Source organism: Trichechus manatus, unplaced genomic scaffold (genome assembly GCF_000243295.1).
Source record: "Trichechus manatus latirostris isolate Lorelei unplaced genomic scaffold, TriManLat1.0 scaffold00179, whole genome shotgun sequence".
Lineage (NCBI taxonomy): Eukaryota > Metazoa > Chordata > Mammalia > Sirenia > Trichechidae > Trichechus > Trichechus manatus.
In genome coordinates this window covers 1833368-1858620 of record NW_004444115.1, presented here as the reverse complement: position 1 = coordinate 1858620, position 25253 = coordinate 1833368, and the positions used below count along the sequence as shown (strand labels likewise).

Here is a 25253-nt window from a genome sequence, read left to right as displayed (position 1 = left end):
GTGGGGTTGTTAACAATGTCATAAAACAATATATGTGTACTACTGTTTCATGAGAAACTATTTGTTCTGTAAGCCTTCACCTGAAGTACAATAAATAAATATATATATATAGCCAATTTAGAACTTTTATTTGCCATATGTATACCTGGCAAATGAATGTCTTGTACTGCTTATCCTTTAATGCCCTTGGACTACTGTTTCCTAATTTGTCTGTCTCTTTCAGAATGGCAGTTCGGAAAACCCTCATTCCTCCTCAGCCTCCTGAAGTGGCCAGTCCGCGAGTGGAGAGCTCTATGCGGAGCACATCCGGGTCACCTAGGCCTGCAGGGTGAGGAGGACGTCAGTTCTGTTAGCACTGTGGCTTTCAACTGCACGTAATTGGAGAGGTTTTCTATTAAGTGTGGAGCGTTTTACATAATTTGCACCTGTGCATCTTTTAAAATCCACATTCCAGCTGTGTGACTTGAGTATGTTTCTCAACCCGGCTGAAATGGACGTATTTATAACATCTGCCTTATAGAATTCTTATGAATATAAATGAGATGATGGATTCAAACATTTTGAACAGAGCCTGCCTCATAGTAAGCCCCCAGTAATTATCGCTGTGAAAACAATAGTTAATGCATCACAACAATAGTTAATGCATGATTTTTCTTTATCTTTTTATTTTAATTCCAAAAGTAATATAATTTCAGGGGAAAAAATCAGACAATATAAAAATATTTAAAGTATAAAGTGAAAATTATTGTCCCCTTCCCCACCCACCTTGCCAACCCCACTCCCCAGATATCATATTGATTGTTAACAGTTATGATAAATGTTTTTCTACGTCTTTTTCCTCATATAAATACGGTTAGTTAATAGATTCTTTAAAAAAGGATCTTGCTGTACAGATTGTTCTATAACTTGTATTTTTTTATTTATTATATCAGTAATAGTTTACCATGTAGGTATATGTAGCTCTACTTCTTCATAAAACTTTATTCAAGGAAAAAATTATGGAATGCCTCAGTATACCAGGTATCATTTTAGGCTCTGGGGATATAGCAGCAACTAAACCAGAGTGCCTGTTCTCATAAGCCTTACTTTCTAGTGGGTACGGACAAATAATAAATAATGAAGGAGAAGAAAGTTGTGGAAAGGGTGTGTTATGGGTTGAACTGTGTCCCCCAAAAATACATGTTGGAGTCCTGACCTCTGTACCTGTGGATGTAATCCCGTTTGGGAATAGGGTTTTCTTTGTTGTGTAATGAGGTCATATCAGTGTAGGGTGGGTCCTAAACCTAAGCACTCCTGAGTGATATAAAGAGCAGCATAGACACAGAGAGAAGCAAGCATGAACTGGGGAAAACCAACACATGTGAGGATAGTCAGGGAACCGAGGAACATGAGGGCTTTAGAAGCTGAGACAAGGATCTTCCCCCAGAGCCAACAGAGAGAGCCTTTGCCTGTAGCTGGTGCCCTGAATTCAGCCTTCTTTCTTCATGAACTGTGAGAAAATAAGTTTCTCTTCTTTAAAGCCACCCACCTGTGGCAGTTCTGTTACAGCAGCATTAAGAAACTGAGACAGGACTATAAAGTCATGGGAGGACAAGGTGATGACTCAGGGTAAACAGAAAGGCTTCTCTGAGCAGAGTGTTGAAGAGCATGAAGAAATGAGCCATTGTGTTCCCTGATGTCAGAATGTGTCAGGCCAAGAAAGAACAGGACAAAGCTTTGATGTAGAAGTACATACAGTCCTCGTTTTGCACATTAGTGCACGACTGTAAAAATGATGGTGCAAGCTAAAACCATGCAAACAAAGCACTAAATCAATGGGGAAAATTACTGCTGTTCCATGACCTTTAAAAGCTTTTGTCAAAATAATAAAAACTCATCACAAGTACTTGGAACAGTGTTTGCCCTCTTCTTGTCATGTAAGTTAGAATACAGAGCACGCGTCTTGGTGCATTGTTGTATGACAGTTTCTTAAGTTTGGATCCTGCCTTAGTTTCCTAGAGCTACCATAACTATCACAAAGTGGGTTGTTTTAAAGAACAAAAATTTATTTTTGCACAGTTCTGGACACTAGGTATCTGAATTCCGCGCCACAGCAGAGCTGTGCTCTCTGTTAGATCTTTCCTTATCTCTTTCAGCTTATAGCAGCCCCCAGGCATTTCTTGGTGTTCCTTGGCTTGTAGATGGATCCTTACATGCTGTTTCCTTTCTGTGTGTGTGACTCTCTTCCTGCGTCCTTCTCTTTATAAAATGCCACTCAGAAGGGATTCGGATTAGGACCGACCCCACTCCGGTATGACTTCATTAATTTAACTACGTTCCTGGGATAAATCCCACTTTGTTGTGGTGTATAATCATTTTTATATGTAGCCGCATTCTGTTAGGATTTTGTTGAGGATTTTTATGTCTATATTTATCAGTGATAATGGTCTGTAGTTTTTTGATTTGGGTAATTTGAGCCTTCTTTTTTCTTTGCCAGTCTAGCTAAAAGGTTTGTCAATTTTGTTGATCTTTTCGAAGATCCAGCTTTTGGTGCTGTTGGTTTTCTCTATTGTTTTCCCACTCTATTTCGCGTTTCTCCACTATAATCTTTATTATTCACTTCCTCCTTGTTTTGGGTTTAGTTTCCTCCTTTTTCCAGTGTCCTAAGGTGCAAGTTTAGTGTTAATTGGAGAGCTTTTTTCTTTTCTAATGTAGGCATTTACAGCTGTAAATTTCTGTTTAATCACTGTTTTAGCTACATTCCTCTAATGCTGATACATTGTATCTTCATTTTCTTTCATCTCAAAGTATTTTCTAATTTCTCTTGTAATTTCTTGTGACTCACTGATTATTTAGGAGTGTTGTTTAATTTCCATATATTTGTGAATTTCACAAATCAAATTATTTTATTGATTTTTCTTATTTCATTCAGTTATGATCTGAGAACATACGTTGTATTATTTTAGTCCCCTTTAAATTTTATTGAAGCCCTGGTGGCACAGTGGTTAAGTGTTTGGCTGCTAACCAAAAGGTCAGCAGTTCGAATCCACCAGCCACTCCTTTGAAGCCCTGTGAGGCAGTTCTACTCTGTCCTGTAGGGTCACTATGAGTCAGAATAGACTCAACAGCAGTGGGTTTGGTTTGGTTTTTTAAATTTATTGAGGTTAGTTTTGTGACCTTACATATCATCTGTTGTGGAAAATGTTCCATGTGCACTGGAGTATATGTTCTGCTGTTGTTGGGTGGAATGTTCTATAGATGTCTGTTAGGTTGTTTATAATATTGTTCCATTCTTCAAAGATCACTTCTGTCTAGTAGTTCTATCCGTTATTGGAAGTGGGGTTCGATATCTCCAACTATTATTGTTGAATTGTCTATTTCTCCCTTCAGATGTGTCAGATTTTACATCATGTAGTTTGGGTGTCCATTTTTACGTGCATGTATGTTTATAATTTGTTGTATCTTCTTGGAGTGACCTTTTTAACATAAAATGTCTTTCTTTGTTTTTAGTAACAATTTTTATCTTAAAGTCTTTTGTCTGATCTGATCCTGGTGTAGCCATTATAGCTCTCACAGTTACAGTTTGCATGATATATTTTTTCTATCCTTTTTCTTTCAACCTGTTTGTACCTTTGAATCTAAAGTATGTCTCTTGTACACAGTATATACTTGGATTATGTTTTTTATCTATTCTGCCAGTCTCTGCCTTTTAATTGGAGTGTTTTATCTACTTAGTTCATTACTGATAACACGGGATTCATACCTCTGTTATTTCTTATTTTGTCATTTATTTTCTATGTCTTTTTGTTTCTCTATTCCTCTATTACTGCCTTCTTTAGAGTTTAATGAATATTTTATAGTGTACCATGTTATTTCCATGTTATTTCTTTTACATATTTTTTTTTTAGTTATTTTCTTAGAGGCTGCCCTGAGGTTATAATTAACATCTTAAATTATATAACAGTCTAGTTCAGAGTAATACCAACTTAATTTTAATAGCATATAAAACCTTTCCTCGTTATATAGCACTGTTCTTCCCCCTTCCTTTGCTGTTACCATCATACAGATTACATCTTTATATACTGTGTGCTCATCAACACAATTGTCTTTTAAATGAGGTAGGAGAAAAATGAGTTACAAATAAAAATATACTTATAATGTCTTTTATATTTATTATGTAGTTATCTTTATGAATGTTGTTTATTTCTTCATGTTATTTCAAGTTGTTATTTAGATTACTTTCATTTTAGCTTGAAGGGTTCCTTTTCACATTTTTTGGTAGGGCAGGTTTGCTAGCAACTAATTCTCTTGTTTATCTGGAAATGTCTGAATAGGTTGCTTTTTTTCGTATAGTAAAATATTGGGCATTTCAACCATTTTTATGTGTATTATTCAGAGACGTTAATTACATTCACCATGGTTATGCAGCCATTGCCACTGTCCATTTCCACTTTTTCATCAGCTCCTTCATTTTTACTTGATATAGAATTCTTGGTTGACAGTCTTTTTTCTTTCGACATTTTGAATATTTTATCCCACTTTTTTCTGCCCTCCATGGTTTCTGGTGAGAAATCAACTTTTTATGTCTTATTGAGGACCTGTCGTGTATGATGAGTTACTTCTTTCTGATTTCAAAATTCATTTTGGTGCTGACTTCTGTCTTAGTTATGTAGTGCTGCTGTAACAGAAATACCACAAGTAGTGGCTTTAACAAACAGAAATGTATTTTCTCAGAGTTTAAGAGGCTAGGGGTCCAAGTTCAGTGCACTAGCTCTAAGGAAAGGCTCTCTGACCCCTCTGGGGAAAAATCACTGTCTCAACTTCTATAGGTTGTTCTTGGCATTCCTTGAAGATCTCCACATGGCATCTGTATTTCCCCATTCATGCTTACACCTCTTTGTGCCTAATCTTTTATATCTCAAAGGTGGTTAGATCTAAGACACACCCTATAGTGATATGGCCTCATTAACAAAGAAAATCCTATTCCTAAATGGGATTACCTCCACAGGTATAGGGTTAGGATTTACAAAATGTATTTAGAGGAGGAGACGATTCAATCCATAATAGCTTTTGACAGTTTAAATATGGTGTATCTAGAGCTGGTTCCTGTACTTTGAGTTGAATTCATTGAATTTGGAGTTTGTTGAACTTTTGGATATGAGTGATAATATTTTCATCAAATTTTGGGAAATTTCTTCACGTATTCTTTCTCCTCTTTTCTCTCTTTCCTCTCCTTTTGGGATTTCATTTTGCATAGGTTGGTGTACTTGGTAGTATCCTGCATGTCTCTGAGACTCTAATCATATTTCCTCTTTTTTGGTTTTTTTGTTGTTGTTGTTGTTTTGTTTTGTTTTTCTTCCTCAGACTATTTAATCTTAACTGACCTATTTTCAAATTTGTGGATTTTTTTTCTTCTGCCTGCTTGTATCTTTTACTGGATGCCTCTAGTGAGTAATTATCGTTATTGTACTTTTCAACTCCAGAATTTGTATTTGGTTCTTTTTTATAATTTCAGTCTCTTTACTGATACTCTCTATATGCTGACACATCATTCTTTTACTTTCCTGTAGTTGTTTAGACACGGTTAACTTTAGTCCTTCGCTAATCTGAATTTTTTGTCTAGAAAGTGCAGCGTCTAGACTGCTGCAGGTAACACTTTTGTTGATTGCTTTTTCCCTGTAAATGGGGCGTATGTATTATTTCTTTGTATATTGTAATATTGTGTTGAAAATTTGACATTTAAAACAATAGAAAGTGGCAAGTTTGGAACTCAGATCCTCCCCCCTCCTCAGAGTTTGTTGCTTTTTGTTGTTGGTGGTGGTGGTGTTTGTTGTTTGTTTCTTGATTTTTCTGAAATAGTTCTGTAAAATCTGTATCTTTGTTTTGTATTTTCACCAGAGTTTCTTCTCAGCTTAGTGGTCAGCTAATGATTGAAGACAGATTTCCTTAAACACCTTTGTTATTGTTAGGTGCTGTCGAGTCAGTTCCAACTCATAGCAACCCCACGTACAACAGAAGAAAACACCGCTTGGTCTTGTGCCATCCTCACAGTCATTGCTGTGTTTGAGCCCATTGTTGCAGCCATTGTGTCAGTGCATCTCGTCGAGGGTCTTTGTCTCTTTCGCTGACCCTCTACTTTACCAAGCATGATGTCTTTCACCAGGGACTGGTCCCTCCCGATAACATGTGCTAAGTACATGAGACAAAGTCTTGCCATCCTCACTTCCAAGGCCCACCATGGTCGTATTTCTTCCAAGATAGACTTGTTCGTTCTTCTGGCACTCCATGGTATATTCAGTATTCTTCACTTCACCAACACCATAATTCAGAGGCGTCAATTCTTCTTCAGTCTTTTTATTCATTGTCTAGCTTTCCCGTGCATACGAGGTAATTGAAAATATCATGGCTTGAGTCAGAAGCACCTTAGTCTTCAAAGTGACATCTGTGCTTTTTAACACTTTAAAGAGGTCTTCTGCAGCAAATTTGCCCAGTGCAACATATCGTTTGATTTCCTTACCGCTGCTTCCATGGATGTTGATTGTGGATCCAAGTAAAATGAAATCCTTGACAACATCAATCATTTTGCCATTTATCATGATTTTCCTTATTGGTCCAGTTGTGAGAATTTTTTTTTTTCTTTATGTTGAGATATAATCCATACTGAAGGCTGTGGTCTTTGATCTTCATCAGTAAGTGCTTAAGTCCTCTTCACTTTCAGCAAGCAAGGTTGTGTCATCTGTATATCACAGGTTGTTAATGAGCCTTCCACCAATCCTGATGCCACATTCTTCTTCATATAGTCCAGCTTCTCAGATTATTTGCTCAACATACAGATTGAATAAGTATGGTGAAAGGATACAACCATGATGCACACCTTCCTTGATTTTAAACCATGCAGTATCTCCTTGCTCTGTTTGAATGACTGCTTGTTTGTCTATGTACAGGTTCTTCATGAGCACAGTTAAGTGTTACGGAATTCCCACTCTTTGCAATTTTATCCGTAATTTGTTATGATCCACATAGTTGGATGCCTTTGCATAATCAGTAAAACACAGGTAAACATCTTTCTGGTATTCTCTGCTTTAGGCCAAGATCCATCTGACATCAGCAGTGATATCCCTCGTTCCATGTCCTCTTCTGAATCTGGCTTGAATTTCTGGCAGTTTCCTGTCAACATATTGCTGCAACAGCTTTTGAATGATCTTCAGCAAAATTTTACTTGTGTGTGATATTAATGATATTGTTTGATAATTTCTGCATTCTGTTAGATCACCTTTCTTTGGAATGGGCACCAATATGAATCTTGAATCTCTTCCAGTCAGTTGACTAGGTAACTGTCTTCCGAATTTCTTGGCATAGAGTGAGCACCTCCAGCGCTGCATCCATTTATTGAAATATCTCACTTCGTATTCTATCAGTTCCTGGAGCCTTGTTTTTCGTCAGTGCCTTCAGTACAGCTTGGACTTCTTCTTCAGTACCATTGGTTCTTGATCATATGCTGCCTCCTGAAACAGTTGAACATCGACCAGTTCTTTTTGGTACTATGACTGTATTCCTTCCATCTGCTTTAGCCCATAGAATCCTTCAAAATTGCAACTTGAGGCTTGAATTTTTTCTTCAGTTCTTTCAGCCTGAGAAATGCCAACCAAGTTCTTCCCCTTTTTGGTTTCCTACTCCAGGTCCTTGTACATTTCGTTATAATACTTTAAATTGTCTTCTCTAGCCGCCCTTTGAAATCTTCTCTTCAGCTCTTTTACTTCATTTTTTATTCCATTCACATTAGCTACTGTACATTAAGAGCAAGTTTCAGAATCTCTTACATCCGTTTTGATCTTTCTTTCCTGTCTTTTTAATGATCTTTTGCTTTCTTCGTATATAGTGTTGCTGATGTCTTCCCACAACTTGTCTGGTGTTCTGTCATTAGTGTTCAGTGTGTCAAATCTGTTCTTGAGATGGTCTCCAGATTCAAGTGAGATATACTCAAGGTAGTATTTTGGCTGTTGTGGACTTATTTTAATTTTCTTCAGCTTCACCTTGAACTTGCATATGAGCAATTGATGGTCTTTTCCACAGTTGGCCCCTGGCCTTGTTCTGACTGATAATATTGAGCTTTTCCATTGTCTCTTTCCACAGATACAGTCAGTTTGATTCCTGTGTATTCCAACTGGTGAGGTCCATGTGTATGATCGCCATTTATGTTGTTGAAAAAAGATATTTGCAGTGAAGAACTCATTGCTTTTGCAGAATTCTATCATGCAATCTCCAGTGTCGTTTTTATCACCGAGACTATATATTCCAACTACCAGTCCTTCTTTATTTCCAGCTTTTGCATTCCAATCACTAGTAATTGTCAGTGCATCTTGATGGCATGTTTGATTAATTTCAGACTGCAGAAGTTGGTAAAAGTCTTCAATTTCCTCATCTTTGACATTAGTGGTTGGTGCAGAAATTTGAATTAGTCGTATTAATTGGTCTTCCTTGTAGGTATATGGATAGTATCCTATCACTGACAGCGTTGTACTTCAGGATGGATCTTGAAATGTTCTTTTTGACAATGAATGCGATGGTATTCCTCTTCAGTTCGTCATTCCTGGCACAGTAGACCATATGATTGTCTGATTCAAAATAGCCAGTACCAGGCCATTTCAGCTCGCTAATGCCTAAGATACCATTCTTTATGCATTATATTTTATTTTTTACTACTTACAATTTTCCTAGATTCATACTTTGTACATTCCACATTCTGATTATTAATGAATGTTTGCAGCTGTTTCTTCTCCTTTTGATTTGTGCCACATCAGCAAATGAAGGTCCCAAAAGCTTGACTCCATCCACGTCATTAAGATTGACTCTAATTTGAGGAGGCAGCTCTTCCCCAGTTGTCTTTTTAGTGCCTTTCACCCTGAGGGGCTCATCTTCCGGCACTATATCAGACAGTGTTCCACTGCTATTCATAAGGTTTTCACTGGCCAATTTCTTCAGAAGTAAACTACCAGGTCCTTCTTCCTAGTCTGTCTTAGTCTGAAAGATCCACTGAAACCTGTCCACCAAGGGTCACCCTGTTGGTATTTGAAATACCAGTGACAAAAGTTCCAGTATCACAGCAACACATAAGCACCACAGTATGGACAGACTGGCAGACCTAGATTCAGTAAATCTCCCAGTCGTTGCCAAGGATCTGTCTGTGTTTTGGAGCATGCCTTAGATAGTCATCCAGGCAGTTTGCAATTCCAGCTTAGACTTTAGTTCCTACTTGTGCAGAGCTTCAGTTTCCCAGAGGTCAGAGCTGAGGCCCTTCTCAGGACTTTCCTGGGCATGTGTTCAGCCCTGGGTTTGCACCCGGGCCTGCGCATGTGCGTGGCCTTCTAGATTTCCCAATGATATGTCAGAGCTCTCAAAGCCCTTGTGAACATCTCATTACCCATCTTTTCATTTTATGCTTTTTGGGTAGCCTCGTATTTGCCCTAGTTTTACCCATTGCTTCAGGGAAGTACAGAATTAATCAGTTGCTTCTAATTGTTTAAGACAAATGCCCCCAGTGAAAATGCTGTTTACGTTTCAAATAAGGACTACCTTACAAGTGAGGTCGTCTGGGGAACCACCAGACGAGTCAAATAATAAACAATCCTTTGAGAATGAAGATTTGAAGATCCTCCAACCCTGTTCTTCTACCTCTGGTGGCTGCCAAGCTATTGGTTTGATTGTGGGCTGTAGGTTTTCAAGGCTACCATGGAGTTGGAGAATGAGTATGCGGTACAAACAGGGCAAGTTAAAACACCACAGAATTCTTTTTTCTTACCAAGATTCAACTACTTTTCTTGATTAATTTTGCCAAATTGCTGCAAGCCTTTGGTTCATTTCCAGAGTTTGAAAAAGGTTGATTCTAACAATTTTTCCCAGTTTTTTTCATTGCTTTTGTGGGGGAGAGAATTTTTGGAAACACAGCAAATTTTTTTTACTTTATTTTTGTTTTTCATCCTGGTTATTTTGTCTTAATTCTGTTTGACTCCATAGTATTCTTTAACTCTAACCCCCACCCCCATTTTTTCAGTTATTTTAAAATAATTTAAAACTCACAAGGAGTTGCAAAATAGTATAGAGAACTCCCATGTCTTTTTCACTCAGCTTTCCTTAGTGATAACATCTTACTTAACCATAGTACATTTTCAAAAAGACCGACAATGACATTTGTACAATATCAATAAGTGAGCTACAAACTTTATTAAGATGTCACCAGTTTTTGTATGCACTTGTATTTTTTATTACATAGTAATATGAAATTTTGTCACGTATAGATTTGTCCATAATCAGAATTCAAAATTGTTTTATTACCACAAACACACTCCCTCACGTTATCCACTCACACTCAGACCCTCCCCGCAACCCTAACCTCTTGTAATCACTGGTCTGTTCTCCATCTCTATACCTTTGTCATTTCAAGATTTATATAAATGGAATCATATAGTATGTAACCTATTGATATTGGCATTTTTCACCCCAAATACTACCTTTGAGATCCAGCCAAGTTGTTGCGTATACCAATTGTTTCTTCCTTTTTATAGGTGGGTAGCATTCCATTATATGGATGTACCAGACTTTGTTTATCCATTTGCTTATTGAAGGATATTGGTGGTGTTTTCAGTTTGGGGATATTATAAATAAAGCTGCTGTGAACATTTTTGTTTAGTTTTAGTTTTTTTTTGGTAGACATAACATTCCATTTCTGTAGGATAAAAACCCAGGAATATGATTGCTGGTCATATGGTACATGTACTTTTAATTTTATAAGAAACTGCCAGACTGTTTTCCTGAGTGGCCCTACCATTTTAAATTCGTGCCCGCAATGTATAAGAGATCCTTTGGTCCTGCAGCCAATTGTCAGCAATAGGAGTATAAGTAGGTAAACTGTCATCTATTTGATGAAATATTTTTCTACTTTAAAAAATCATGTTTGTCACACATTTGTAATGACATTGTAAATGTTTCTTATAAAATTGAAAACTGTGGTATATATTTTCAAACAAAATATTTGTAACTAGTTTCTCTGCCTAGAATGTCTCTGGTAAACTACTCTAGGAGGTTGTACACACAGTGCCTCGGGCAGAGGGCTGACTGTGAGAAGGGGGAAGGAACTTACTTTCTAGTCTTCTGTACTTTTTGTGGATCATTGTTGTGTGTCAGTTACCTCTTTTTTAAGAAATTGGTTTACAGAGAACTACATAGGAAGTTTTAAAAAAACAAACTCCAAAGACAGCATATGCATTAAGGAATCCTAGGAGAAAAATACACTAATGTAATGAAGGTTGGCTGTCCTTTGGTGGAGAGGCTTTGAGTGTTTTCCTTAGAATGTTTTTTGTTTTGTAAGTTAATTTTATTTCTGTTTATAAAAACTAGGTGGAGGGGGAAGCAAGTAGGGGATATTTTTAAAAGCTGCATTTTCCTTTAAATTTCTCTTTAAAAATTACTTTATATTTCAACTTTTAAATCGAAGAATAGATTATCAGATGTGGTGCATGCTATACAAAAAGAATTGGACCAGTATCCATCCTCTGAGATGTTACAGGTTAAGGTCGTTTTCTATTGTTTGCTACAGGTGTAAAATCGTTTTCTGTCATTTGCTACACGTGCTTTCTTTTTGTGTTTCAGTGCCAAACCTAAGTCGGAAATCCACATATCTATGACCACTCCAGTCACTGTGTCCGTGGAGGCAGTGTCTAATCAAAGTAATGACCAGCCTACCATTGCAGTCCCTCCCACTGTGCAGCAGCCGACACCAACCATTCCAACCATGATTGCAGCAGCTAGTCCACCAGCACAGCCAGCGGTCACCCTTTCAGCCATTCCTGGAGCAGTCCACATCACTCCTCCCATCACTACCATTGCATCTGCCCCACCGCCATCAGTGGCTGTGGGAGGCAGTCTCTCCTCAGTTTTGGGCCCTCCTGTTCCTGAGATAAAAGTTAAAGAGGAGGTGGAACCCATGGACATCATGAGGCCAGTTTCTGGTAAGTTTATTCACAGAATACTTTTAGTTAGCGGTTGCTTCTTCCCCTTTTCCTAACTCTCCTCAAAGTCCAGACTCACGTGTGACCCTTAGCCAGCAAGCCCAACTCCTTGATGCCCATTTTAAATGATCCCCACTAGAATTCTCTTCAGAGTTTGTGTTTGTCAAATGATTTAGTCCCCTCTTATGGTTTATTTGCATTTCATTGATTTTTAATAGAAGAAAGCATTCAGCTTCTTATGAAAACTAAAACCATTTTACTGCTTTTTTATAATTAATTTACTTACCAAAACCACAAAACATTAATATTTCCCTTTGGATATTATTTAATTTATTATTATTATTACTTATTAAGAAAATACTGTCATTGACGCAGCAGTTTCACTCCTAGGTATATACTCAAAAGAATTGAAGCAGGAACACAAATACATACTCGTACACCAACGTTCATTGTAGAACTATTCACAGTAGCTAAAAGGTGGATGCAACCTAAATGTCCATCAACAGATAAATGATAAGCAAAATGTGGTGTATACATACAATGGCATATTATTCAACCGTAAAGAGAAATGACCCACTACAACATGGATGAACCATGAAAACATTATACTGAGTGAAATAAGTCAGTCACAAAAAGAAAAATATTGTATGATCCCACTTATGTGAAATATATAGAGACCAAGACTCATTAGTGGTAACCAGGGGCAGGAGGGAGGGAGAGAGGGGGCGTCATTGCATAAGGGGACTGAGTTTCTCTTACGGGTAGTGGAAATATTTGAAAACGGATGGTGTTGACGGTTGCACACATGGTGAACGTAATTAATGTCACAGAATTGTACACATTAAAAATGTTGAAACGGCAAGTGTTTTGTTATATATGTAATTATCACAATAACAAAGAAAATATCATCATATAAAAAAAGGTTAAGATATGGTGTTAGATATATTAAGTACTATTTCTTTACAATTTATTCCCTGCCGATTGCTGAAAGGAATTTAAAAACCTTGCTGTGCAGTAAAGTAAGATTTATGTTACTGAAAATACTCCCCTGATAAACTTGTATATGAATAATCACTCTTAAAACTATTCATTAACTCTTTCTCCCTTTTTTTCTGAAATCTAAACTTATAGTTTGTGAAAGTCAGGTCAGTTTGGAGGTTTTCTTTTTTGCTTATGTTGAGTTTTTAAAGATAACTTACTGTGGAATCTTGTTTTTCCTGACTACAAAGGTACAATGTTCAGTATAGAAGCTTATAAAATACAGACAGATCCGAAGTAGAAAGCAAAGTGTTCTGTGCTGCAGTTACCCAGTCCATTACCATCTTACCCTCTTTCCATTTTCCATGCAGTTTGTTCTGTAAGAAGCGTTGGTGGTGCTATGTGCTATATTTATTTATTTTAATTTATTATGCCATGAAATATCCTTCTCTGGGTATATTTAGCCTCAGCGCTTCCACTGAAAGATAACATGGATAAGCCAGGAGGGGAAATGAAATGTTCTTAATTTTGCTGCTCATTTGCTTTTTGGTTTTTGGATGACTCTCCTTACCACTGTGTGCTAGGAAGATGGCAGTAATCTTGTCTCAAACTGTAGGGCTTATCACGCCTTTATTAGGGGACTCCTCTGTGCTAGGCGTTGTCCTAGGCATTGGGGATACAGCATTGTACTAAACAAACACATCTCCATCTTGGAGTTTATATTCTTGCAAGGGAGACAAATGGTAAATAGATAAATAAGTCTAAAATAAATGGACATATACACATGCATATTTATAATTTTATGTACATATATGTATGTAAGTTGGTGCTAAGTGCTATGGGAAAAAATAGAGCGGGGAAGAAAGATTATGGAAAGTAGGGGTCTTGGCTGCAATGTTTAGAGGATTTTAAGGGAAGACTTAACTGAGAAAGTGACCTTTTGAGCAGAGACATGAAAAAGATGAGGTGCTGGTCATGAAGGTATCTGGAAGAAGAGTGTTCCAGGCAGAGACAGTGTAGGTGCAAAAACCCTAAAATAGGAGCATGCTTAGGGTGTTCAAAGAATAGCAAAGAGGCAAGGGTAGGTAGAGCTACTTAAGTGAGGGGCATGGTAGGAGCCAAAGAGAGGCTCACGATTGTGTAGGGTCTTCTGAGCCATTGTAAGGACTTTACCTTTGCTGGGAGTGGCAGTGAGCTGTTAAGAGGGTTTTGAGCAGAGGAATGCTGTGAGCTGACTTGTTTTAAACAGACCACTGTGGCTGTTGTGTCAAGAAAACACCAGGGGAGCAAGGATGGAATCAGGGAAACTTGTTCAGAGGCTATTACAGTAATTGCAGAAAACAGTGAAGGCTTCTACCAGGGTAGTCACAGTGGAAGTGGTATGAAGTGATTGGATTCTAGATATATTTTTAAAGTAGAGCTGAGAGAAATTCTTTACAGGTTGTATGTTGTGTGTGAGAAAACTGTGTCAAGGGCAACTCTACGGTTTTTGACCTTAGTAATTGGAAGGATGGAATTGCCATCAGCTGAGATAGAGAAGGCTGCAGGAGGACCATATTTTGCATGGGAAGATTAGGAGTTCAGTTTTTGATATGGTAAATTTGAGGTGTCTGTTAGACATTTAAGGAGCCCTGGTGTCGTGGTGGTTAAGCACTCGCCTGCCAACCAAAAGGTCGGTGGTTTGAACCCACCAGCCACTCTGCAGGAGAAAGATGCAGCAGTCTGCTTCCGTAAAAATTTACAGCATTGGAAACCCTATGGGTTAGTTCTACTGTGTCCTATAGGGTCACTATGAATTGGAATTTGACTCGACGACACCAATGGGTTTGGTTTGGGGTTTGGTTAAATATTTAACTGGGATGGTCAAGTAGGTAGTTGGATATATGGCATTTGGAATATAAAATGAGGCTGAAGATATAAATGTGAGAGTTGTCAGTGTATATAGAACTTGTGCGTAAAGCCATGAGAGTGGATGAGATCACCAAGGGAGTGAGTACAGATAAAAAAGGGAAGCGATCCATGGACTGAGCTCCTAGCACACTGCAGCATCACAGGGTTGGAAAGGAGGCAGAACCCAGAGAAGACGAAATGGAGTAGCCAGAGTGGTTGAGATCAGCTTGGAGAACTGAGTGTCCTGGAAGAAAAGGAAAAAAATATTTATTTCCAGGAGGATGGAGTAATCAACTGGGTCACATGCCTCTGAGAGATGGAGTAAGATAAGGACTGAGAATTGACAGATTTATCAACATGGAAATAATGAGATCTTGTGAAGAGTAATGATTGCGGTAAAGCATAATTAGGAGTGGGTTCAGGAAAAAATTGGGAGAGAGAGTTTACACTGAGTATAAACCCTTTTGAGAATTTTGCTATAAAGGGGTGGAAAGAAGAGGGACAGTATTGGAAGGAGGATGTGATGTCAAGAGCAAGTTGTTTTAAGATGGGACAAATGACAGTATGTTTGTATGTTACTGGGAAAGAGCCACTAGAGAGGTAGGAATTGATGCTGCAGAAGAAAACTGAGAATTCCTGGAGCAATGGTTAAGTAGATAAGAGTGCATGAGATCTAGTGTGTGTGTGTGGAGGGGTTGGCCTTTGCTGAAAGCATGGAAAGAGTATGGACACAATGCAAGGGAGGGGGATAGACGTGGTAGTGAAGATTTCTGAAAGTTTTCTTCTGATTCCTTCTTTTTTTTTCTTCAGTAAAGTAGAAAGCAAGGTCATCAGCTGAGAGTAAGGATGGTGAAGGAGGTTTGAGGAAGGAGGAGAAGGGGTGAAGAGTGAATAGACTTGGGAAATAACATATGATTGTCAGACAGCTGTCAGGGCCGACTTGAAGTTAAGCGATAATGTTAAGGTGAGATGAATCAGCATTGCTTTGTGCCTTTCTCTAGCTACATTCAGCTGCATAACTGCAGACCAGTTGGAGAGTTGGATTTAAACTGTTGTGATTTTGTGACACAAGAGGAGGGTCAATGAAGGGAATAAAGTTGATCGTAGAATTTAAGCAGGGTGATAGGAGAGGGATGAGGGACAGTAAGAAGACAACAGGATGAATGGGTTATAGTTCCTAGTGGGGTCTCAGGATCATTGGAGGCTGATTACTAAGAGGAATGACTTGGAAAGATGGTTAGTTTGGGCTGGAGAGTAGGATGCTAGAAATTGACATGGCATGGGAGATGGGTTATAATTTTGGTATGACTGTTGGGAGTGGAGGAAACCCTGGTGGTGTAGTGGTTAAGAGCTACGGCTGTTAACCAAAAAGGTCGGCAGTTCGAATCCACCAGGCGCTCCTTGGAAACCCTGTCAGGCAGTTCTACTCTGTCCTATAGGGTCGCTATGAGTCGGAATCAACTCATCGGCAGTGGATTTAATGGGTTATTGGGAGTGGATAGCTGAGATGGGGTGGAGGAAAAGGATGGGGCAGATGTAGTAGAGTGAAAATAAGCATTGAGGAGAACCTTTCGCATGTTTTTAAAAAGCTAGCTGTGTGATCAATAAAAGCGCAATCCAGTGTTTGCTTTGTCACTGTGAGCGCCATCTCACTGAAGGCGTTGTGTGGAGTAGTTCAGAGTGCACATGCTGAAGCCAGCTGCCTCTGTCAGATCCCACCTTTGCCACTTTCTACTTATGTGCCTGTGCCCATCTCTTTATCTGTAATTTGGGGGGTAATAATAATAATGCCTACTTATTTGGATTATTTTTAAGATTGTATGAGTTAATAGGTTAGCTACTGGGAATTACGTTCAAAGAGCTGGAAAATAGTGGCCTAAACTCATAAAATTTTATTGTCTCCCTTGGAGCACACCCTGAGGCAGACAGTCCAGGATGGTGTGGAAGCTCCATGAAATCGTTAGGGACCCAGGCTCCTTCCACCTCTCACTCCACCAGCCCTAGGATGTGACCCTTATGGCTGCTGTAACTACAGCTGTCATATTTGAGTTCTCGGGCCACAAAAAGAAGGGGAAACAAAGGTCATACCTTCTTCCTTTACCTTTTAAGAAACTTCCTAGAAGTGCTACAGAACACTTCCACTTCCATCTCATATGGCCACACCTACCTGCAAGGGAGGCTAGGAGATGGTGTCCTGCAGCTGGGTGGCAACGTGGCCATCTAAAAAGGAAGGTGTTAGGAGAGCACCCCTGGGTGGCAAAATGGTTAAGCATTCAGCTGCTAACCAAAAGATGGGAGGTTTGAGTCTACCCAGAGGCATCTCAGAAGAAAGGCCTAGAAATCTATTTCCAAAAAGTCAGCCACTGAAAACTCTGTGGAGCACAGTTCTACTCTGACAGACATAGGGTCACCATGAGTTGATATCAGCTTAACAGCAACTGGTAATATGAAGGAAGATGAGGATGTGTGGGGTATTGGGATGCAATTTGTAGGCTCTGCCACAATTAGAGTTCTTGATACAGTGCCGGGTACATAGCAAGACTCAATAAATTTAGCTGTCTCTATGATTTCCTTAATCATTCTCATTGCTGGAAATCACATGGAGTTTCCCATTATGCTTGGGTTCTCATAGATGCATGTGCTCCTTTTCCTATGACAGCCGTTCCTCCACTGGCTACCAACACAGTGTCTCCATCTCTTGCATTGCTGGCTAACAACCTGTCCATAGCTACAAGTGACCTACCACCTGGTGCCTCTCCAAGGAAAAAGCCTCGAAAGCAACAACATGTGATCTCAACAGAAGAAGGTGATATGATGGAGACAAACAGCACTGATGATGAGAAATCTACTGCCAAGAGTCTTCTGGTGAAGGCTGAGAAGCGCAAGTCTCCTCCCAAAGAGTACATTGGTAATGGTCGCTTGGGCTTATTATTTATTATTGTCCTGTGAGGCTTTCTCACATCAGTCAGGTGTCTATCCCTGAGGCTCTTTGCAGAGTCAGATTACATAAGCCAGACTTGAATTCCATGTTGGAATTTGACCTGGAGGATGGTTGAAAATTTGTAATAAGCTATTCTTATTTTTCTTCCCTTTTGAATAGATGAGGAAGGTGTGAGGTATGTCCCAGTGCGTCCAAGACCTCCCATTACTTTGCTTCGTCACTATCGGAACCCCTGGAAAGCTGCTTACCACCACTTTCAGCGGTATAGTGATGTCCGGGTCAAAGGTTAGTTTCCCCAGAAACATCTAGTGTTAATGCATGAAATTGGTAAAATACCTGGCTATATTGCAATCACAGTAGAAAAGAAAGAATCACAAGTTTTCAATTTCCAAACCATTGTTTTTATTATAAAATCTAACACTTTAGTGTTCAACTTAGGTGAAATAGCTAGTTGAGTATAAAATTCGGAAAATTATCTTTTGTCCCAGAAAGTTATATGTACTTTATTGGAAACCCAGTCTAATGGATAAGTGGTAACCTTGATTTTAATAAAGTTAACATGTTAACTGATTGACAAGTATTAAAGCATGACCTACTTAACTCCCAGAGTAATTGTAGAAGAATTATACTAGATTGTTGTTTGACATAGTCCACAGTAGCGCCTGTTGTTCTGTGCCGTTGAGTTGATTCTGACTCATAGCGATCCTAAAGAACACAGTAGAACTGCCCCATAGGGTTTCCTAGGCTGTTTTTTTTTTTTTTTTTTTTTTGTCCTTTAGGTGAAAGTTTGCAGAGCACATTAGTTCCTCATTAAATAATTAAGACACAAATTGTTTTGTGACATTGGTTGCCACCCCCATGATATGTCAACACTCTTCCCTTCTCCACCCTGGATTCCTCACTTCCATTCATCCAATTTTCCTGTCCCTTCTTGCCTTCTCACCTTTGTTTTGAGCTGTTGTGCCCATCTAGTCTCGAATACATTATGGAATTGCAAAACACCTTCCTCACATGTGTTGTTATTTATTTTATAAACCTGTCTAATCTTTGACTGAAGGTTGAACTTCAGGAGTGACTTCAGTACTGAGTTCTGAAGGGCATCCGGGGGCCATACTCTTGGGGTTTCTCCAGTCTCTGTCAGACCAGTAAGTCTGGTCTTTTTTTATGAATTTGAATTTTGTTTTACATTTTTCTCCCTATCTGTCTGAGACCCTCTATTTTAATCCCTGTCAGAGCAGTTGGTGGTGGTAGCCGGGCACCATGTAGTTGTTCTGGGCTCTGTCTGGTGGAGACTGTGGTAGTTGTGGTCCATTAGTCCTTTGGACTAATCTTTCCCTTGTGACTTTGGTTTTCTTCATTCTCCTTTTCTCCAGATGGGGTGGCACATCTAGATGCATCTTAGATGGCCACTCGCAAGCTTTTAAGACCCCAAACGCTACTCACCACAATCAGATGTAGAGCGTTTTCTTTACAAACTATGTTATGTCCAAGAATATGGTTCCTAGCGCTCAGCCCAGTAACTCGGTCACTCAGGCAGTTTAGATGGGTCTGTGAATCTTCTATGACTTTGCCTTGGTCAAGTTGTGCTGACTGACTTCCCCGGTATTGTGTACTGTCTTACCCTTCACCAAAGTTACACTTACCTGTTGTCTAGTTAGTGTTTTTCCCTGCCTACCTTTCCCCTCCTTCGTAACCATCAAGGATTGTTTCTTTCTGTATGTAAGCCTTTCCTTGAGTTTTTGCAGTAGTAGTCTCATACAGCATTTGTCCTTGTGTGATTGACTTATTTCACTCAGCATAATGCCCTCCAGATTCATCCATGTTGTGAAATGTGTCACAGATTCATCATTGTTCTTTATCATTGCATAGTATTCCATTGTGTGAATATACCATAATTTGTTTATTCATTCGTCCATTGATGGACATCTAGGTTGTTTCTATCTTTTTGCTATCGTGAACAGTGCTGCAGTGAACACAGGTGTGCATATATCTGTTCATGTGACAGCTCTTATTTCTTTAGGATATATTCCAAGGAGTGGGATTCCTGGATCATATGGTGCTTCAATTTCTAGCTTTTTAAAGAAGCACCAAATTGATTTCCAAAGTGGTTGTACCATTTTACATTCCCACCAGCAGTGCATAAGAGTTCCAATATCCTCGAAACCTCTCCAACATTTGTTATTTTCTGTTTTTTTTTTAATTAGTGCCAGTAATGTCAGGGTGAGATGGTACCTAATGGTAGTTTAGATGGTATCTAATTGTAGTTTTGATTTTCATTTCTCTAATACCTAGTGATTGCCAGCATTTCCTCTTGTATCTGCCTGAATATCTTCTTTGGCGAAGTGTCTGTTCATATATCCTTTACCCATTTTTTAATTGGATTATTTTTCTTTTTGTTGTAGAGATATTGGATTTTCTTATGAAGTTTAGAGATAAAACCTTTGTCGGATATGTCATAGACAAAAAATTTTTCCCAGTCTGTATGTCTTCTGGTGTCTGTGTATTGTTAGTTATGGTTTATATCCTATTTATGCAATCTATTAGGGCCCCTAGAGTTGACCCTATTTTTTCTTCCATGATCTTTATAGTTTTTGGTTTTATATTTAGGTCTTTGATCCATTTTGAATTAGTTTTTGTGTATGGTGTGAGGTATGGGGTCCTCTTTGATTTTTTTTACACATAGACATCCAGTTTTGCCAGCACCATTTGTTAAAAAGACTATCTTTTCCCCATTTAATGGACTTTGGGCCTTTGTCAAAGATCAGGTGACCATAGGTGGATGAATTTACATCTGGGTCCTCAATTCTGTTCCATTGGTCAATATGTCCGTCATTGTACCAGTACCAGGCTGTTTTGGCTACTGTAGCTGTATAATAGGTTCTGAGGTCAGGTAGTGCTAGGCCTTTGTTGTTCTTCTTCAGTAATACTTTACTTATCCCAAGCCTCATTCCTTTCCATATAAAGTTAATGATTAGTTTTGCTGTCTCTTTAAAGAATGCTGTTAGTATTTGGATAGGGGATGTATTGCATTTGTCGATTGCTTTGGGTAGAATTGACATTTTCACAATGTTGAGTCTACCTATCCATGCATATAGTATGTTTTTCCATTTATGTCGATCTCTTTTGGTTTCTTGCAGTAGTGTTTTGTAGTTTTCTTTGTATAGTTCCTTTATGTCCCTGTTTGGACTTCCTAAGTATTTTATTTTTTTACTAGCTATTATAAATGGTTTTGCTTTCCTGATTTCCTTTTCTTAGTTTTCTTTATCGGTGTATGGAAATCCAACTGATTTTATATGTTCATCTGGTATCCTGCTGCTCTGCTGAATCTTCCTGTTAGTTCCAGTGGCTTTCTTGTGGTGTCTTTGGGGTTCTGTATGTATAGTATCATATCATCCACAAATAGGGGTAGTTTTACCTTTGGATGCCCCTTATTTCTTTTTCTTGCCTTATTGCTCTAGCTAGAACTTCCAGCACAATGTTAAATAGGAGTGGTGATAAAGGGGCATCCTTGTCTTGTTTTCCCATTCTCAGGGGGAATGTTTTCAGCCTCTCTCCATTGAGAATGATATTGGCTGTTGGTTGTGTATAGACATCCTTTAGTAGGCTGAGGAACTTCCCTTCTATTCCCATTTTTCTGAGAGTTTTTATCAGGAATAGGTGTTGGACTTTATCAAATGCCTTTTCTGTGTTGATTGCGATAATCACGTGATTCTTTTATTTATGTGGCGGATTACATTGATTGATTTTCTAATGTTGAATGATCCTCGCATAGCTGGTATGAATCCCTCTTGGTCATAGTGTATTATTTTTTTTTTTAATATGATGCTGGATTCTATTGGCTAGGATTTTGTTGACAATTTTTACATCTATATTCATGTCTATAATGTTCTTTTTTTGTGGTGTCTTTGCCTGGTTTTTGTATCGGATTATGCTGGCTTCATAGAATGAATTCAGAAGTATTCCTTCCTTTTCTGTATTCTGAAATAGTTTGAGTCATACTGTTGTAACTCTTCTCTGAATATTTGGTAGAATTCTTTTTCTCAGTGGTTTTCAATCTAATACTTTATCCATTCGTTTGAGGTTCAGTCAGGGTTCCAGGACTGACATCTGTATCTGTTTTACCTGGCTTTTCAGGTCTTTGTTGCAGAGGGATGGCTTAGTGCATCTGACTAGTCTGCCATCTTGGCTCTGCCCCCCTCCGCCCTCTTCCCGGCTGTATTCTTTACGGGAGCAGATAGCCAGATCTTTTCTCCTGCTGGGTTCAAACCACTGAACTTTCAGTTAGCAGCCAAGGGCTTAGCCATTGCACCACCAGGGCTCCTTCAGTAGCACCTAGGATGCTAAAATGTGTATCTTAAATCCCTTTTATTTAACATATATGCAAAGTTCTTGGTATGATCATTGGCAAGCCCTAAATAAATGTTTTGTTGTTGTTGTTGAACCTGAGAGTAGCATTTTAATAAACTTACATATAATAAAAATAGCTGATAGTACTTGGAAAATACTCGGCAAATATTTCTTCTGATAGACTTCATTTAAGTGTCGTTTGTCCCGAATATAATAGATGCACAGAGAACTATGACTTTTCACAGTTAGTACCACCAAGAATTCTATATTTGTATAGGTAAAATATTTAGGATTTGCTTGGTAGCATTTTAAGCTGTACTGATGAATTCTTATTGCTTTTTGGGAATCTCTATGAAAAAACTATCTAGAGAAAGATAATTAGCTGTGGAAATATTGATGATCCCTAAATCTTCTATTAGAAAATATAGATAGATGTGTACACACACACACACACACACACACATACATACATCACTTCCTTTGGGCCAAGCCCCTCTTGACCAGTAAACTTGAATTGAATTACTTTGCCTAAGCTTTAAAGTCATATTCATATAAGTAAATCAAGGTGGAATCCTAAAAATGTTCAGGTAACCCAGAGAAAGGCAAGAAAAGAAAAACAAGAATGCGAAGCACAGGTTACAAACAGAAAGCACAAAATAACAAGGCGTACATAAACTCTTAACATAGCAGTAATTACTTTAAATGTAAATGACCTCAATATACTAATTAACAGATTGGCAGAGTGAATGAAAACCATGACACAACTATATGAAAAATTTACACCAGGTAAACATTAATCCAATAATAGTAGCTATATTAATGTCAGAAGAAGTAGGCTTCAGAGCAAAGAGGGACATTACATAATGATAAAATGATCGATCAGCTAGGAAGATATAATGATCTTAAATGTGTTGTAGGCAACAAAAAACAGAGCTTCAGAATACATGCAACAAAAACATCTGAAAGGACACATAGAGAAATACACAGTTATAGTTGTGACGTCAACACTCCTCTCTCAGCAGTTGATAGGACTTTTCAACAGAAAATCAGCAGTGATACAGAAGAGCTAAACACTATGAACCAACAAGATCTAATCGACATTTATAGAATATTCCACCCAGTGGCAGAATTCACATTCTTTCAGTCACCCACAGAACATAGAAGAATAGACCATATACTGGATCGTAAAACAGACTTCAACAAATATAAGAGAATTGAAATCCTACAGAGTATGTTCATTTTCCATAATGGGATCATACTAGAAATTAGTAACGGAAAGATAATGGAAAAACCTTCAAACATACGGAAATTAAACACACTTAAAAATAATGCAAGGATCAGAGGACACCTCAAGGGAAATTTAAAAACACATAAAACTAAATGAAAATAAAATACAACATATCAAAATATGTGGGGTACAGCTAAAGCATTGTTCACAGGGAAATTTATAGCAGTGAATGCTTACACTAGAAAGAGAAAATATGTCCAATAAATAATCAAAGTTTCTATCTGAAGAAACTTTAAAAAAGAAGAGCAAAATTAACCCAAAGCCAGCAGAACAACGAAGATAATAAAAAATAAGAGCAGAAATCAGTAAAACTAAAAACGGGAAAATTAATGAAACGAAAAGGTTTGTTCTTAGAAAAAATTGACAAATCTTGCAAGATTGACAAAGATTAAAAAGAGCGAAGACACAGATCACCAGTATTAGGAATGAAATGGGGTATTACTACAGATCCTGCAACCATTAAAAGAATAATTACCAATACTATCAATAAACTTTACATTCATAACTTCAACAACTTAGATGAAATGGATCAATTCATTGAAAACCACAAGCTACCAAAACTCAGCCAGAACAGATAGATAATCTGATTAGTCCTGTAACTATTAAATAAATTGAATTCATAATTTAAAGCTTTCAAAAAGAAATTTCCAGGCCCACTGGAGAATTCTCCCAAATGTTTAAAGAAGAATTAACACAATTCTCCAGATCTCTCCGGCAAAATAGAAGAAAACACTTCCCAGTTCATTTTATGAAGCCAGTATTACCCTGACATCAAAACCAGACAGATACAAATATAGAAAACTACAGATCACTAACCCTCATGCATATTGATTTTAAAAATCCTTTACAATATATTAGCAAATTGAATTCAGCATTATATAAGAAAAATTGTACACCATGACCAAATGGGATTTATTCCAGCTATGTAAGACTGGTTTAACATTTGAAAATCCATGTAATTCACCATATTAACAGGCTAAAAAAGAAAAATTACATGATTGTATTAACTGATGCATAAAAAACATTTGAAGAATTCAACACCCTTTCATGGTAAAAAGTCTCAAAAATAGGAATAGAGAGGAACTTCCTCCACTTATTAAAGAACATCTACAAAAAAAGCTACAGCTTAACACCATATTTAATGATTTAATGATGAAAAACTGATTGCTTTCCCTGAGATTGAGGGGAAAGGCGAGGATGTCCTTTTTCACTACACTTACTTGTTTAATCTCTTTTATATCTAAAGAGATCAAGTTCAGACACACAGTACACTAATACTGTCTCATTAACAAAGAAAACCTATTCATAAATGGGATTATAACCACAAGTATACTGAAAGAAAAAAAAAAAAACCACACACAACTAGCAAAAAGATGGAAACAAACCTAAGTACCCAGCAACAGAGGAATGGATAAATTATGGTACATACAAACAATGGAATACTATGCACCAGTAAAGAACGATGAATCTGCAAAACGTCTCATAACATGGATGAATCTGGAGGGCACTATGCTGAGTGAAGTAAGTCAATCACAAAAGGACAAATATTGTATGAGACCACTATTATAAAAGCTCAAGAAAAGGTTTATACACAGAAAAAAAAATCTTTGATGGTTTCAAGGGAGACAAAGGATAGAGAGGGAAAAACACTAACTAGACAATAGATAAGTGGTAACTTTGGTGAAGGATAAGACAGTACACAATACTGGGAAAGTCATAGAAGATTCATAGACATATCTGAACTCCCTGAGAGACTGAGGTACTGGGCTGAGCACTAGGGACCAGGTCTCGGGACATCTAGATCAATTGGCATAACACAGTTTAT

The 25253-nt window shown here is 38.0% G+C and overlaps 1 protein-coding gene across 4 annotated transcripts in view; it reads left to right on the top strand.

Annotated features, from left to right (window-relative positions):
• SAP130 (Sin3A associated protein 130) overlaps positions 1–25253 on the top strand; it is a 92882-nt gene that overhangs the window by 61391 nt on the left and 6238 nt on the right. For all 4 annotated transcript variants that reach the window (XM_023741365.1, XM_023741368.1, XM_023741366.1 and 1 more), the window contains exons 15-18: positions 224–328; positions 11626–11984; positions 17512–17760; positions 17953–18078. In XM_023741365.1, the coding sequence (XP_023597133.1) occupies positions 224–328; positions 11626–11984; positions 17512–17760; positions 17953–18078 (839 nt within the window). The remainder of the gene's footprint in view (positions 1–223; positions 329–11625; positions 11985–17511; positions 17761–17952; positions 18079–25253) is intronic.